The sequence below is a fragment of the Caretta caretta genome, chromosome 6 (genome assembly GCF_965140235.1).
Source record: "Caretta caretta isolate rCarCar2 chromosome 6, rCarCar1.hap1, whole genome shotgun sequence".
NCBI lineage: Eukaryota > Metazoa > Chordata > Testudines > Cheloniidae > Caretta > Caretta caretta.
Genome location: NC_134211.1, coordinates 84,643,839 through 84,658,843, shown reverse-complemented (window position 1 = coordinate 84,658,843; position 15,005 = coordinate 84,643,839). Strand labels below are relative to the sequence as shown.

The window sequence follows — 15,005 nt, the reverse complement described above, 5'->3', positions numbered from 1 at the left end:
GGCGGCCGGGCCTGGGTTTAAATAACGCCGCGGGGGAGCGGCGGCTCCTGCGTGCGTGCGGAGCAGCCTGACATGTGCTAGCCTCACTATTGTTGTCGTAGCAGCCGGGCCGGGGTGGCGGGGGGCGCAGCATGTGGAGTCAGCTCAGCCTCCCCGCGACACTTAACCCCTTGTTCTCGCCCGGGGTTGCTGCGCCGCCGCGGGCAGCCCCTGGCGTCGCCCCTGCCAGCTCCAGTGCACTGCCGGGTTGGGAGTTGCTGGGTGACCGTTTGAAGTCGCTCCCAGCTCCCGGTCTTGAACGTGCCCTGCCCCAGCGGTTGCAGTTGCTCGGCCACCTAAGCAATAGTAGAGGGGTTCTTTCGTCACACAGCTTTGCAGCCCCGAGACTCGTCCTTTGCGGTTGGGGAGGGTTCCTGGGGGCGGAGGATGTTGCATCTGTCCTTGAGGGCACTAGTATCAGGGGTATTATTGACGCATCTTTAATTCCAAACACTTTGCAGGCTCTCTGCTCAGAGCAGCCTCTTAAGGTCTTCTATGGCTCCCCTTAATAAGTAACTGAGCTTCTCCATGTCAGAGGGACACCAACTTAATGCAGTAAAAACACCTCAAACAAACCCAGCACAGTTTCAAGTAGTACACTTGCCCCTCAGGTTCCCCCTCCAATATTAATAGTTTTACAGTAATTTTTCTATTTTTTTAAATGTTTCTTTCCCTTGTTTTTGTGTTAATCTGACAGAGATTGTGAAACAAAGTGTTGTCATATGTACAAGGTATATTCAAAAAGCAGAGACAATTATTTTTCTCTATTTTCTCTTACTTACGCTGATTATAATTATTACTTTGTAACAGCAGTGGGTAAGAAGTCTTTAGAGAGATATGACATTTTTAAAGCTGACCCTTTTAACTTTACAGTCTGATCCAGCATTCTTTCTAAAATATGAATGTTAATTAACCACCTCCATCCACCCACAAAATGTTCCCAGAAATCAAATCTTGTCTTGTATATTTTTTTAAATTAATGCAGCCTAGTGAGATTAAATCAGAAATACTTTCGTTTGCAGCATATGAAATTAGAGCACACCTAAATCTTCTCATGCTTGGACTTGTTTTTGCTACTAAAAAAGACTTCACCTAATAAAACCTTAAAAGAAGTTGGATTAAGTACTTCTGAAAGGGTTTTCTGAGCAAAGTAGTGAAGGAGAGAATTTAAAAACAAAAACCCTAAAGAAAGTTTATTAAGAAGTGTAGTTTGGAAGTGTTTGCATTAAAGTCTCAAGGATGTAAAGGGAAGGAACCTAGGGACCCAAGTCTTTCTGCAGAACATAAGACTTTTCATAATTCCATTATTTTGAAAGTTTCTTTTATAAATTAGAATTGTTATCACAGTATTATAGCTGACTCTCATTGACATCCCAAATGAAAATCAAGTGTGTATGTCCAGTTTAGAAAGACACTTAGTGGGATGAAGCTTTCCTAGGTGCATTAAAGAGGTGTGAAGATTAAAAAAATAAGAATGTCACCCATTCTATGGAAAGGGCCAAATTCCATTTTTAAATCTGGTTTGTAGGCTGAAGGATAAATTTTGGATTATATACTACACTCAGGTCTCAATGAATCTCCCCCCAGATCTGATGATACTTTGCATATATATTCAAGGATTGAACATGGCCTTCATGTACTCACTAACCTCTCAATTACTATTTATCGTATTAGATATCGCTCTGTGGGAAAATATTCTCTCACTTTCTGGACCACTACTATTTCTGCACTCGCCTGTTCTCCTGTATCTGTTTCTCGTCCCCTTGCTTTGTTTCTGGTGGTGTTTAGGCTGGAAGAAAAGGTGGTATGTCTTTAGTTTGGGTTGGTTATTTTAAATCAGGTTAGCCAATATGATTTGAAACATCACTTAACAACTTGTATAGTCATAGTTTAACATCTTTAAAATTGTGTTAGCTGGTTGTGGTGTACCCTAACTGAGAGTCTAGAAACCCCATCTACCATGTTTTTAAAGGTGGCAAATTCTGTCTCCACTAGTTGTAAAGTGGCATTTAAAAGTGCGTTAGCGAACACATTTGGAAAACCTACCTTTTTTCTTCTCTGTGTATGACCAATGAGATTTATGAGGGCTGGGGAGTTCACACTTTCCAGACCCATTGTTTATTTTATGCTCTGTGCAGTTGGGAAGACAACACTGCCTCGGTGTACACTCACTTTGTATTTAGATCACTTTTGCAACCATAAAACCTAGAATTTTTTTTTTTTTTTTTAAGTTCAGATTGCACAGAATCTGAATTGGCCACATAAATACATCAGGTAGGCTGCTGGATCTAGCACATTAGGTGTTAGACACCTCAGTTTACATTATGTGCTTAAGAGTTGGTATTTGTGCAAACTTGCAGTAATACCAACGGAAAACTTGGAAATCATCTGGCTTCAAATTTACTTTTATAATTACTATTAGTAGAAATAGAGATGTATTTCTCACATTTTTGTATCATCCCTTTGCTGCTGGAGAGCCATCACGATAATAACCAATGCATGTAGAACTCAGCAGGACTAACATTTTAAAAAGACCTTTTTTTAGTGATTCAGAACTTATTTTCCAATAGGGTGAAATAATATTTCATAATTCTGTAATCTATAAAAGAGAGGTTATGCAGTGAGATGGCAAAATTTGCAGGTGGCACAGTTATTTAAGGTTATCGAGACTGGAGAGGACTGGAAATCTTTAGTGACACTGATCAAAGACAGGGAATTAAATAGTAGGATGGCACATGAAATTCAGTATTGACAGTTGCAAGATATTGCATGCTGGAAGGAATAATTTAAATTATTCTCATACCTGACTAATAGTAGTAGTAGGCATCCTTCAGTCTTGAGAGACCACGGATATGCACCGTGAGAGGTAAAAACCAACTGAGTAAATCTTTATGGCAGCCATGGCTGTGACTGAAGAGACCCACTCGAGAGAAAATTTTGGCTGCATCTGTCACATTTAAAGGTGGTGTTTCAACCCTTTGGGCTCTACCTTCTGCGAGTTCTTTTCTCCTCTGCTAAGTTGGACTGCTTCTTCTCGTAACTATGGAGACATTTGTTAAGCTCTTGTTTCCAAAGGCTGTGGTCCTGAATATGATCTTCCCAGTTATCTACATGCATGTCCATTTCTTTGAGGTCTTTCTTGCAAACGTCCTTGAAACGCAATTTTGGGCATCCTTTGCATCTTTTTTCAAATGCCAATTTGCTGTAGTGGATGTCCTTTGGGATGTGCCCATCATTCATCACACATACCCAAGCTATCATAGGCGTCTCTGTTTGAGGAGTGTTTTCATGCTGGGTATGCTGGCCCGCTTGAGCACCTCAGTGTTGGTGACTCTGTCTTTCCAGGAGATTTCAAAGATTTGACAAAGGCAACATATATGAAAGCTGTTAAGCCTCTTTTCCTGATGAGAGTCTAAGGTCTATGCCTTGCTCCCATACAAAATTGTGCTGATAACACATGTACAATACACACAGATCTTTTGTGTTTTCTGTCTGTTTAGAACTTTACTAGGTTCTAAATTAACTGTAACAGGTCAGGAAAAAGATCTGAGTATCACTGTGGACAGCTCAGTGTGTAGCGGCATCTGAAAAAACAAATGTTAGGAAGCATGAGAAATGGAATGGAAAAATTATAAAGCCATTTAAAAATTGGTGGTACTATCTGGTGCAATGTGAGGTGCAGACCCGTGCAGTGTTTCTTCCATATGAAGAGAGACTGAAAAGATTGGGAGTGTTTAGTACAGAGAGGAGAAATAAAGAGGGGACGAGAGATACAAAATAATGAATGGCATAAAGAAAGTAGTTGGGGCACTTCTGTTCGCCCTGTCTCATAATATAAGATCAATGGGACACTTGGTGAAATTGAAGGTCAGCATATTTGAAACTGGTCAAAGGAAACATTTTTACACAACTGCACAATCAGCGAGTGAAACACATTGACACCAGATATTATTGATGCCGGTAGTTTAGCAGAATTCCAAAAATGTGTAAATGGGTAATGAGAGCGTACATAGTTACATTACAGTGTTGGTTTATTATTTTTTAAAGAGAAACCCAGAATTTTGGAATATATTCTTCAGGGGATAGCTAACCTCTAACTAAGGATCTTAGGAAGAAATTATCTATAGGCAGATGAGTCCATAACTGCTCACTTTGGGGTGTTTTGTACATTGCTTTGAAGCATCTTGTATTGACCCCTTTTGAAGATAGGATATTTTGGAACATAGGAAATGCCATTCACACCAGCATCCTTGTAAGTCAGTATCCTAACATCATGCCTATGTGTACATTGTATGTTAGATGCTGATAGGGATCCATGTTAAAAAAAAAAAAGATGACTGACTTGAGAAAAGGTTTTTCTTTTCTAAATTCAGGATAATCCATATATGTTCTACCCTTTACATTGGGTTTAGCATATGGCAGGATGAAGTAACATTTTGCAATATTTGATGCTTATGTTTTTAATTCTGTTTTAAGTAAACTTCCTTTCCTTAGTATTTTAAACTTTCCAGAAAAAGAAATTGATTTGAAATAAGCTTATTCTTAGACACAATAGAAACATATATTTAGTAGGTCTTGGGGTAAGTGAAAACATTTGAATATGTTCAATTTAATCAGAACCACACACATCGTTTTGGCAGTTGCACAAGGCTCCAGAAACTCCTAAATCAGGCTTCTGCGGCCTTTCACAAAGATTCTCAGTGCAGAAACTGGATGCAATTTCATTTTTTTTTAATTGAATCTGACTCATAATAAATCCTTTTTACTTATTTAGTAACAGGATTGAGCTACTTTTCAAGGCTTTTGCCCAGGATTTTGTCAATGGGTTTATTCTTGCATAAAAAGTTAACTGTTTACATTGCTAATACTTTATACATTTATAAATATAAATACAACCATGCCATTCAAATTCATGGTTTAGCATAAAGGCCTCCAACAAAAGGAAGTCCAACTTAATCTCTGGATTGCAACTTGATTTTTGCTACTCTGGAACCCATGGAAGTCAAATGGGGTTTACATAGGCTGAAGGGTTCATGCTGATGGGCCTCAACTGCCATTCCATATGAACTTCATCCCAATGTGTTCAGGTGCAGAGATCTTGGAACAGTTGGTGATATTAAAACGCCATATATGTCACAGCTTTGCAACATAAAGGGATGTGATAAGGACACAATGGCAATTTTAACTTTAAATGTATTTGCTTTTGTGAATTTAAATGCAACATGCTCAATCAAGCCTTTTATTTTTCGATTTCTTTTAATATAGAATATTGTAACTACCACTACTTAGCTGTATTGGTAGCTTCTATTTACATAACTACAATGGCACAGATATGCCTCCATGGAGCAGGAGTGTTGGAATATTAAAAATCTATTGACATGATGTTGGATTTTTGTTCTCTCAGACCCAGTTTCAGTGAAATTATTAATATGTTACAATAACATGTTAATGACCTGTGACTTAATTTATCTGTCTGATGTGCAGTTTGTAGCTGCTGGCTAAAGTGAAGGGATGCTGCCAAGATTAAATGTAATCAATTTTTTAAAGCGAGAGAGAGGGAGAGATGAAAGGTAGTTTCAGGGACTTTGCTGACTCCTGTGTCTTTGTGACTATTTTGATAGTTTTATAAGTACATTTACTTTTTATGCAAATTATTTTTTCTCCATGCTGATGTGTGGAAAAACCCACACAAAACAAAAGAGTAAACTAACTACAGAGAAACAGGATACACAAAGTGTTGTAGAGTGACTGAAAAAAAAAATGTTTTCCTCAGACCTGTTTCTTTCTTGGTAATCTTAGCTTTCACTTATAACAAATTTACTTGTAGATTTTACTTGAGAGATGTGTGGGGTTTTTTTTAAGTTAAAGGTTTCATTTAAATAACGTGTCTGTCCCCACCACTCCTCAGAAAAAGGTAGCAGCCCTGAAAGGGACATTGTCAATTTGATATTTATGTTTCAAGTGAACAAATTTTAAAAAAACTCCAGTTTCTGATAGTGCATCCTTTAAATAGTATATCCTGAAACTTTTTAAAAATAATTTGTTTGAAATTTTTTTTCTGATTTCCTGTTGATAATTCTAAGAATCTCCTTAGCAAAGGAAGAAGTAGGTGATTGACAGGGAAATAGTGGGACTATACACAAAGGCCCCAGCCCTGCAAAGATTTAGTAAATATTCAACTATATGCATTGAAGACTACTCCTAGTGTGTAAATTAAGTGCATGCATTAGTCTTTGCAGAATTGGGGCCAAAGATGCTGTGAAATGCACAAAGTAGAGAAATTGGTGTTCTTTTAAGGAACTTTTCCTAATGTGTAGAAAGCTCCCATTTTGAAGGCATGTGGAGGACTAGCTGGGAGACATGGCCAGACTCTCAATTGTCCTGTAGAGTCTCAGCTTTCATGTACACAGTGTTTGTGTCTAGCTGTTAGACAAGGTTGCAATGCAAGCTTTGCAAAGGTGAAGCAAATGTAAATGATCCACAGATGTCTGCCTGAGTGTGTAAAGAGCCTAAAACAATAGCTCTTAGGTGTGAGCTGCCCCATTCACTTCATTGGGTGCTAACTCAGATGACAATGATAATACTTTAAATGTCATCTTTGTTAACTGTTTCACTCCTCATCAAAGCATTAAAAAAAAAACCAACCAATCACATTATGAAGATGTATACCAGTGTATCCCAAAGTATGGAGTTGACCCTCTCTCTCCCGCACCCCCCCCCCTGGGGGGGGATGGGGCATGATAGATTAGCTGGAATGACACAGAAGATGTTAAATTTGTTGTGTGTTTTAATGTATAACAACACATGGTAAGGTTGCAGGAGGGGGGCAGGGCAGGCGGCAATGATTGGTTTCATTATGCTGAAGTGGTCCTCAGCTTTTAAATGTTTAGGAAACACTGCATTAAGGAATGCATATTTAAAGGCACACTATCAGACTGTTAGCTGATCAACAATATGTGATGTATTTTAACAACTATAATCTACTAAATGGCTTTGATTCTACATTAACTTAAAAAAAATCAACTATTTCATCTAGAAATGAATTTAACAAACCACTATTTTTGCCAGGTTCATCAAAAAATGTTGTGATGGGCTCACCCTGCAACAGCTGTTGAATAATCAATACTGTAGAAATTATGCTGGTGTACTAAACAGGAAGTAAACAAGAATAACCATGGTCATTTCAGTATTAATTGGAACACAAGAGGGGAAGAAAAATCAATATTTGCCAAATTGAAAAGGGGGATGGGAAGAATCTGCAGAAAAAATATTTTAATGCTTTTATAAGAGCAATGCAAACAGTGAAAGAACAAAAACTATTTCAAAGAAGTGCTTGGTGTTATTTTTTAACTACCCCATTGATGGGCCAGAACACTCAAAAGCACTCAAGTGTTTTGACTGCTGAAAAGCAAAGTGGAACTTAAATGAAGTAAAACCATTTAAAAAGAAAAAAATTGCAAGACTGTTTTATACTTGTACAATTTTAGATGCTGATTTTGTAAGCATATACATAGAATGGTGGTGTTAAATTTAAACCCATGAGTAGTCTCATTGAACTCAGTGGGACTACTCTGATATATAAAATTACTTGTGTATGTGCGCTTTTTTGCAGGGCCCAAGGGCCTGACACTGCCCAGTTAAAATCAGAGGGAGAGTTTTGCTGCATGTAGACCAGAGGTCTCAAACTCAAATGACCGTGAGGGCCACATGAGGACTAGTACATTGGCCCGAGGGCCGCACCACTGACCATGTCCCCCCACCCTGCTGCCCCAGCCCTGGCCCCACTCCACCCCTTCCATGAGGCCCCGTCCCTGCCCTGCCTCTTTCCGCCCCTGCCCCCATTCCAACCCCTTCCCTGAACCGCGGCCAATGGGAGCTTCGGGGGAGGTACCTGGAGGAGTGGCCACGGCAACACACAGAACCCTGTGCCCCCTGTCCCTCCCCCAGGTCCTGGCCACTTCCCAGAGCGGTGCGTGGCCAGGGCAGGCAGATGGGGAGCCTGCCCTGCCTCCGGTGCTCGCAGGGCCAGAGCTGCTCTAGGTAAATGCAGGGGGGCAGGGAGCTGGCAGGCCACAGAAAATAACCCCGCTGGCTGCGTGTTTGAGACCCCTGATGTAGACTGTAGTGAGAACAGGTTTTGGCCCTACAATAGTAGATTTATCAAGCACTGAAAAATTGGGTTGAACAGAAGTGGCAAAATGACTCTAAGTATTCCATCATGAAGTGAGAGCCAATAATAATGTGTTCTATATATACTGTGATTACTGTAATTTAAGCCTGGAGATACTACAATCTACAACTTGAACAGAAGCAGTGCAGTGTTTAAATTTTAGACACGTAAAGAGTGTTTTTCACTTAGTTGGTCAAAAACATGTGACACCATATTAACTGTGAATAATCTGTAGGTGTTAGCTAGAATTCTATTCACTCTTTTTCTCTTTTTCTTCATTATAGTGACTTTTTTGAACGCACCATTCTGTGTAACAGCCTTGTATGGAGCTGTGCTGTGACAGGTAAACCTGGACTCACATATCAGGAAGCACTGGAATCAGAAAAGAAAGCCAGACTTAATCTCCAGAGTTTTCCAGAGGCACTCATAGTTCCAGTTCTGTATTTGGCCACCCTTACCCATCGCTCACGACTTCATGAAATCTGTGATGAAATCTTTGCTTATGTCAAAGATCGATATTTTGTTGGTGAAACAGTGGAAGTAGTTAGAAATAATGGTGCAAGGTAAACACATTTTATACATATTATTCATTAAATATGTGTTATTGTATATCTATTTTTATTATTTACTTCATTTATTTATTTTTACAAAACTTGGGGTTATGAATTCTGTAACAAGTTATTTGTAGGACAAGTACAATGTCTCTTGCTAGCTATGTGATTAATGGTGTTTATTGTGTTACTAGTGGCTAGGGTTGGATTCCTGGGATCAGTTTCTAATTCCTTGTCTTGGCAGTTACTGTGATTGCTGGAGGCAGCACATCCAGCCCCTTGGCATTTTTTTCCAGAGCGGTCCTATTGATCCTGAAGTAACATTGATGTGTTTTGAAGGAATTTCCATTCAGCCCTCTGTCCAGGAAGGCCACTGCAGTGCACGGAGTAGGCTGGAGTTTGGGTGGTTTGACATCCACTGATGTCCAGAAAACGTGCTGTGTGATCAGAGGTTACTTGAATGGAACACAGGAAAATTTTTGCAAATTATCATGATTTTTGAGTGGAAAAATGATATAAACATTGGTGAGAAACTGTTCGTTGATGTACTGGGTAACAGATTTACAAACTTTTGGAGTGAGATGTAATTATCAACTAGGGAACATTATGAATGACTGCTAAAAGTTTCCTCAAAGACTTCTTTGATAAGGCTTCTGGAGTGAAGTTGTGTGGAAGTCACCAAATGGTATTTTTGTACCCCATAAGTGGCAAAATTTTAGAAAGAGAAATAAGCAATTTAAGCTGGGTTGTTCAAGTTGTGTAATTGGTAGACAAAAAACACTTCCATTCCAAAAGCATTAGTTTGTTACAGGAACATGCTCAGAAAAGTGAGGAATGGTGAGAGAGGGATATAATATTTGGTCATTCCAGGGTGCACGTATTTTCCTATAGGTTTTTTAAGCTGTTTCTGCTCATACTGTATATACGAACATGTTATGTGCTGCTAACAGTGCTTCTTTTTGGTACTATCTTTGTATGAGTTACAGAAGCTTTTAGTTAGGGGAATGAAGGGTGAGACCACTACTATTAAGGGTTTGGAGAAATCCTGAATTTTAAAGGTAATTTTCTCAGATGTGATCACTTTCATTTTTGAATCCATTAGTTTATAGTTAGCTATAAGTGTGTTAGTTGGGTTGAATTTTCCCTTACAGTACATTGTTTTTCTGAAGGGACCAGGAAATGTTCTTAATTTCAAGTCATAAAGTTTTCATTTAAGTCCCAATCCTGCAAAATTTCCACATGCTTAAATTTACACACTGAATAGTTCCCCGGATGGGAATACTCACAGTGTAAATTTAAGCATATGCATACATTTTTGCTGGATTGGGCCTTTGTCCTGTTGGGGGCAAGGCAAGCTTCGCCAGGCCATGAAGTAGTCAGACAGCATGACACAGTAGCCTGTGGATGCCCTCAGATCCATGGCAAAACCCTGTGTATGTTAGAGGGGATAGGATCTGCATATTTATTGGAGGCCCGCTCTTTCATGTGATTCCTGACTTTGCCTTTCTTTCATGGCAGTACAGATACGGAAATAGTTGTACTATGTAGTGGAAATAGGATTTTAATCAAATAATTAAAATACAAGTCCATGTGCTCCAGTGGAATGTTGGCGAATTCAGATGTTTTTGATTTTGCCATATAAGCACTCTCACATTGTCGTCTTCTTGCGCCTGCTCTAAACCCCTGACTGATGTAGCTATGCTGGCCTAACCTCAGTGTGGGGGTAGTTATGTCAATGGAAGAATGCTTCCATCAACACATTATTCAGGGAGATGATGTTCCTGCTCCTATATGAAAAACCCCTCTGTCAGTGTAGACTGAATCTATGCTAGGGGATTATGCCGGCACAGCTAGGGTGATGTACCTAAGCTGGTATAGTGTAGATGTACTCTCAGAAGCTCTACCTCTACCCAAAGGTATGTAGTGGGCCCAGTCCTATTTAATATATTCATAAATGATCTGGAAAAAGTGTAAACAGTGAGGTGGCAAAATTTGCAGATGATACAAAACTACTCAAGATAGTTAAGTCCCAGGCAGACTGCGAAGAGCTACAAAAGAATCTCTCAAAACTGGGTGACTGGGCAACAAAATGGCAGATGAAATTCAGTGTTGATAAATGCAAAGTAAGTCAGGTTGGAAAACACAATCCCAGCTATACATATAAAATGATGGGATCTAAATTAGCTGTTACCACTCAAGAAAGAGATCTTGGAGTCATTGTGGATAGTTCTCTGAAACCATCCACTCAATGTTCAGCAGCAGTCAAAAAAGTGAACAGAATGTTGGGAATCATTAAGAAAGGGATAGATAATAAGACAAAGGTATGGAACTGCTGCTTTATGAGGAGAGATTAATAAGACTGGGGCTTTTCAGCTTGGAAAAGAGACCACTAAGAGGGGATATGATAGAGGTCTATAAAATCATGACTGGTGTGGAGAAATTGGTGTTGTTTACTCTTTCTCATAACATAAGAACTAGGGGTCACCAAATTAAATTAATAGGCAGCAGGTTTAAAACAAACAAAAGGAAGATTTTTTCACACAACACACAGTCAACCTGTGGAACTCCTTGCCAGAGGATGTTGTGAAGGCCAAGACTATAACAGGGTTCAAAAAAGAACTAGATAAATTAATGGAGGATAGGTCCATCAATGGCTATTAACCAGGATGGGTAGGGATGGTGTCCCTAGCCTCTGTTTGCCAGAAGCTGGGAATGGGCAACAGGGGATGGTTCACTTGATGATTACCTGTTCTGTTCATTCCCTCTGGGGCACCTGCCATTAGCCACTGTCAGAAGAAAGGATACTGGGCTAGATGGACCTTTGGTCTGATCCAGTATGGCAGTTCTCATCTTCTTATGTTTTTACATCACATCATTAGTCTTAGCTGAGCACTAGTTCTGATGTTGCAAATAATTTGAGCTTGTTTTGTGTGGGGCGCTGATTGGTCTCCTTTGTCTCTTAGTTTTAGACTTTAGGCTTGGCTTAGCTGATGGTCAGAGATTTTCACTCCACCTTCTCTGGATGTCTGGCTCAAGAAAGAGATCAGAATACAACTTCAGGAGGTGGTTGGTGCAAGAGAATGTCCTTTCTTTCTTTCCTCATGGTTAGTCTTTTGTAGGGTTTAGTGTCCCCTTGCTTTGCCTTGGGGACTACCTTTGTCTAGTTAGGTGTTCTAACATGTTGGCTATAGCCCAGTGTGGACCAATAATCTGGTATCTTGATCTGAAGTCATTGCAGAATATTCCTATCTGAGGTGGACACTTTCTAGCAAAGTGCTTGTGATCACCAACAGAATGCCCTTTTTGAAAGTGGACATGTGAGAGGCCCATGTGAGAAGAAGTTGGCAACACTTTCTATCAAATCGAATAAGGCCAGTTCTCACCTTGCTAAATATAATGTTAATCATCAATTACCCTTTCACACATTTCCATTTGTTTCTTTTGACACCTAGTGAGCATGTTAAAGGAAAATGTTCGGTTGAAAAGTAGATGCATACTTGGTTAATGCAACTACAAAGTTTGCTGCCTTGTTTCTTCACAGGATGAAATTTGGAGTCTTTTTCACATTTCCGTTTAGAGGATAGTGCACTCCTGTAAAATATTTGTTCATGTCACTTTGAGAATAAATTGAAATATAGTGCTATTGTTCTGATCAAATTGCAATATAAGTTTGTCTCTGAATAATTGGATTTGCCTCAGTAAGTGTTACATTTTATCTGAATTTTAATCCTTTAGGAGAATTTTCATTCATTTTTAATACAAAGGTGACTGACTAAAATATGCTTGTTTTTTTATTAACGCTGGTGCATGAATTAGAATGTGGAACTACAAAATACACTCAGATTTGAGCAAAACTCCTCAAATTAATGTAATCTTTTAAAATGACCAATAAAAAGATTGAATTAAAGGCTGGCAAGAAAAATTTTAGGTAAAAGGTCTGTTTCCACTAAGACCTAAGCCGATCAGGTTTGTCTACTCTTAAACATATGAGCATGAATTGTGTATTTTGTAAAATTTAACTATTATACATGCACTGAGGCTGATAGGCTAGAATAGTAGTCCTGCATGGCTTATATTGGAGATCAAATTTAGCTCTTTAAAATGCATGGCAAATAAAGTGCAAAAATCAAGTTACTGCTAAAGTATCTCTCTATTTGGAGCCATATAATTAAACAGTATAAAGAGATGGGGGACAAGCCATAAGTTATTCCCCTTTTACCGCAGTTGACTGTTAATTTGATTTTGGCCTATACTTTCATAGTATTGTATGGGGGGGTTAAGTGTAGAAGTCCATGTTATGTATAAATCTTTTTATTAATTGTAATATTATTTATGTGTATTTATCCTCTTGTGTAGCTTTGAAATTTAGCCTGAAGCCTAAGCTCTTATTGAAAATACAGTTTTCAGACAAAACAGAAATTTACTAAACAAGATCTTTTTTGACCTATATTGCTTTGATCTATTTTAATAAAAAGAAATGTGGCCACAGTCAACCTGTAATCAAATCATACTTTTTTTGTCACTGAGAGTAAGAGAGTATGTTGGGGTGGGGGGTAAGAAAGACACTGTCAGTGGATTTCACTGCTGTTTCCTAGGAGGAAGCACAAGAACATTGAGACTGAAGAATCCTGGGTCCAAGTGCAGGTTCTGAAGTATGCTCTAGTTATTACAGACCCTTCTGCCTCTTTTCCGTTCTCTTCCTCCTCCACTCTGGCTCCTATAGCTTCCAGCCTGTCCATGTCTTCCCCTCTGCTCCTCATCCCTTTGCATTTGAGTCAGGCTGCTTCCTCCTCCTCACTGCCATGGTGCCACAGGAGAAACACTGAGAGTTCAGGAGAGACTGTCTCCCTGCTGTTGGTTACTTTGTCTAGCACCACAGCAGTCTCCAGCAGCCAGGAAGAGAAATTGCAGGGAAAGTCCTGCTCTGTCCCTGCAAGCCTCTGAATGGAGTATGCATAATCATTTTCCAGGAGTGATATGTGTCATCTGGCATGTAGGAGCTGCAAAGGAATGGAGCATGCTCACTGCAGACAGAATCTATGAATTTGTAGAGAATTTAGCTGCCAAACAAATGAGCTTCTACTGAGCATGTGCAAACTGCAGTTTTTCAGCGCTTATAAATTGGCCAAATTTAGGCAGATTTTTAGGGGGATGTCAAAAGGCAGCTATGTGTTTTGGTGGATACAGGAGGGGGCCCTCTCCTCCAAATTTTAAGTCCTCGTTCTAAAGCAGGGAGGCACATAGGGTTCTCAGCTAAATAATATTAAGAATTTTGTAAATGAGCAAAACATTTTTACAATTTTTCTGCTAACATAATTGCTGAAAAGACTACACCATTTTTGCTGAAGCTTTCAAAAAATCCAGTCTGAGGCAGATACCCAGCATATAAAATTTCTGCCCAGACAATTCAAGCTGGGCAAAATTATAAACCATTATGGAAAATGTTAGGTAACTTTAACTATAGGCATTGCTACCAGTGCTGCCTGTAATTCTGTTATCTTCTAAAACTGTTTGGGATCTGAAATCTTTATATTTTCAAAGCAATTTAGTTTCTTCTTCTTGTTGTTTAAATTCTGTTCCAGTTTTAGTGAAAGAAATGTTTAAAACTAGAATAATATTTACTGCTAAAAGTAATGAATTAAGATATAAAGTTGTGAACTAAAACATTAACAACCTGTATGTCTCACTGAGACAGAAGGAAAACGTTGGCCAGGACACTGGGATTATCCCCAGTTTCTCTGGAAAAATATTCTGGAATCTTAAATTTCCATCTTGCACTTTACCAGAAGAAGGTCTTTTGTTTAACTTCTCACCTAAAGGGTGACATCTCTCACAGTACTAGATCCATTTAGTTCTGCCTTGTGGTGTCAGTACTTATACAGGATATGTATCTAACCAGTTTACTGAATTCTGAGTCCTGGTATGATGCTTGAAACTTGGAACTTTATGGCAAGAGTGACATGCTGCTGGAAATAGCATTGTGCACCCTGGACCAAACTGCAACCAAAATAAAACGTACTATTCTGTAGTTCAACACAGTCCACTGAGCTACGTGGCCTGTTCCTGTTTTCAGTGGAAGCTAGGAGCCAATATACCTTTGAGGATCTGATCCTAGGAGTTATGCTGCTAAATTCAGTGAGGTAGGGTTGGGTCCAAGGTATAGTTTTAATATTTAATTGATTGTAATTAAGCACGAGACTTCTGAGACTTTGGTATTACAAACAATATAGTGGCCTCCTTTGCTG

General features: G+C 39.1%; 1 protein-coding gene across 3 annotated transcripts in view; it reads left to right on the top strand.

The window, feature by feature from the left end:
- The window catches only part of BAZ1A (bromodomain adjacent to zinc finger domain 1A), a 116,270-nt gene that overhangs the window by 882 nt on the left and 100,383 nt on the right, over positions 1-15,005 (top strand). For all 3 annotated transcript variants that reach the window (XM_048852312.2, XM_048852310.2, XM_048852309.2), the window contains exon 2: positions 8,494-8,772. In XM_048852312.2, the coding sequence (XP_048708269.1) occupies positions 8,494-8,772 (279 nt within the window). The remainder of the gene's footprint in view (positions 1-8,493; positions 8,773-15,005) is intronic.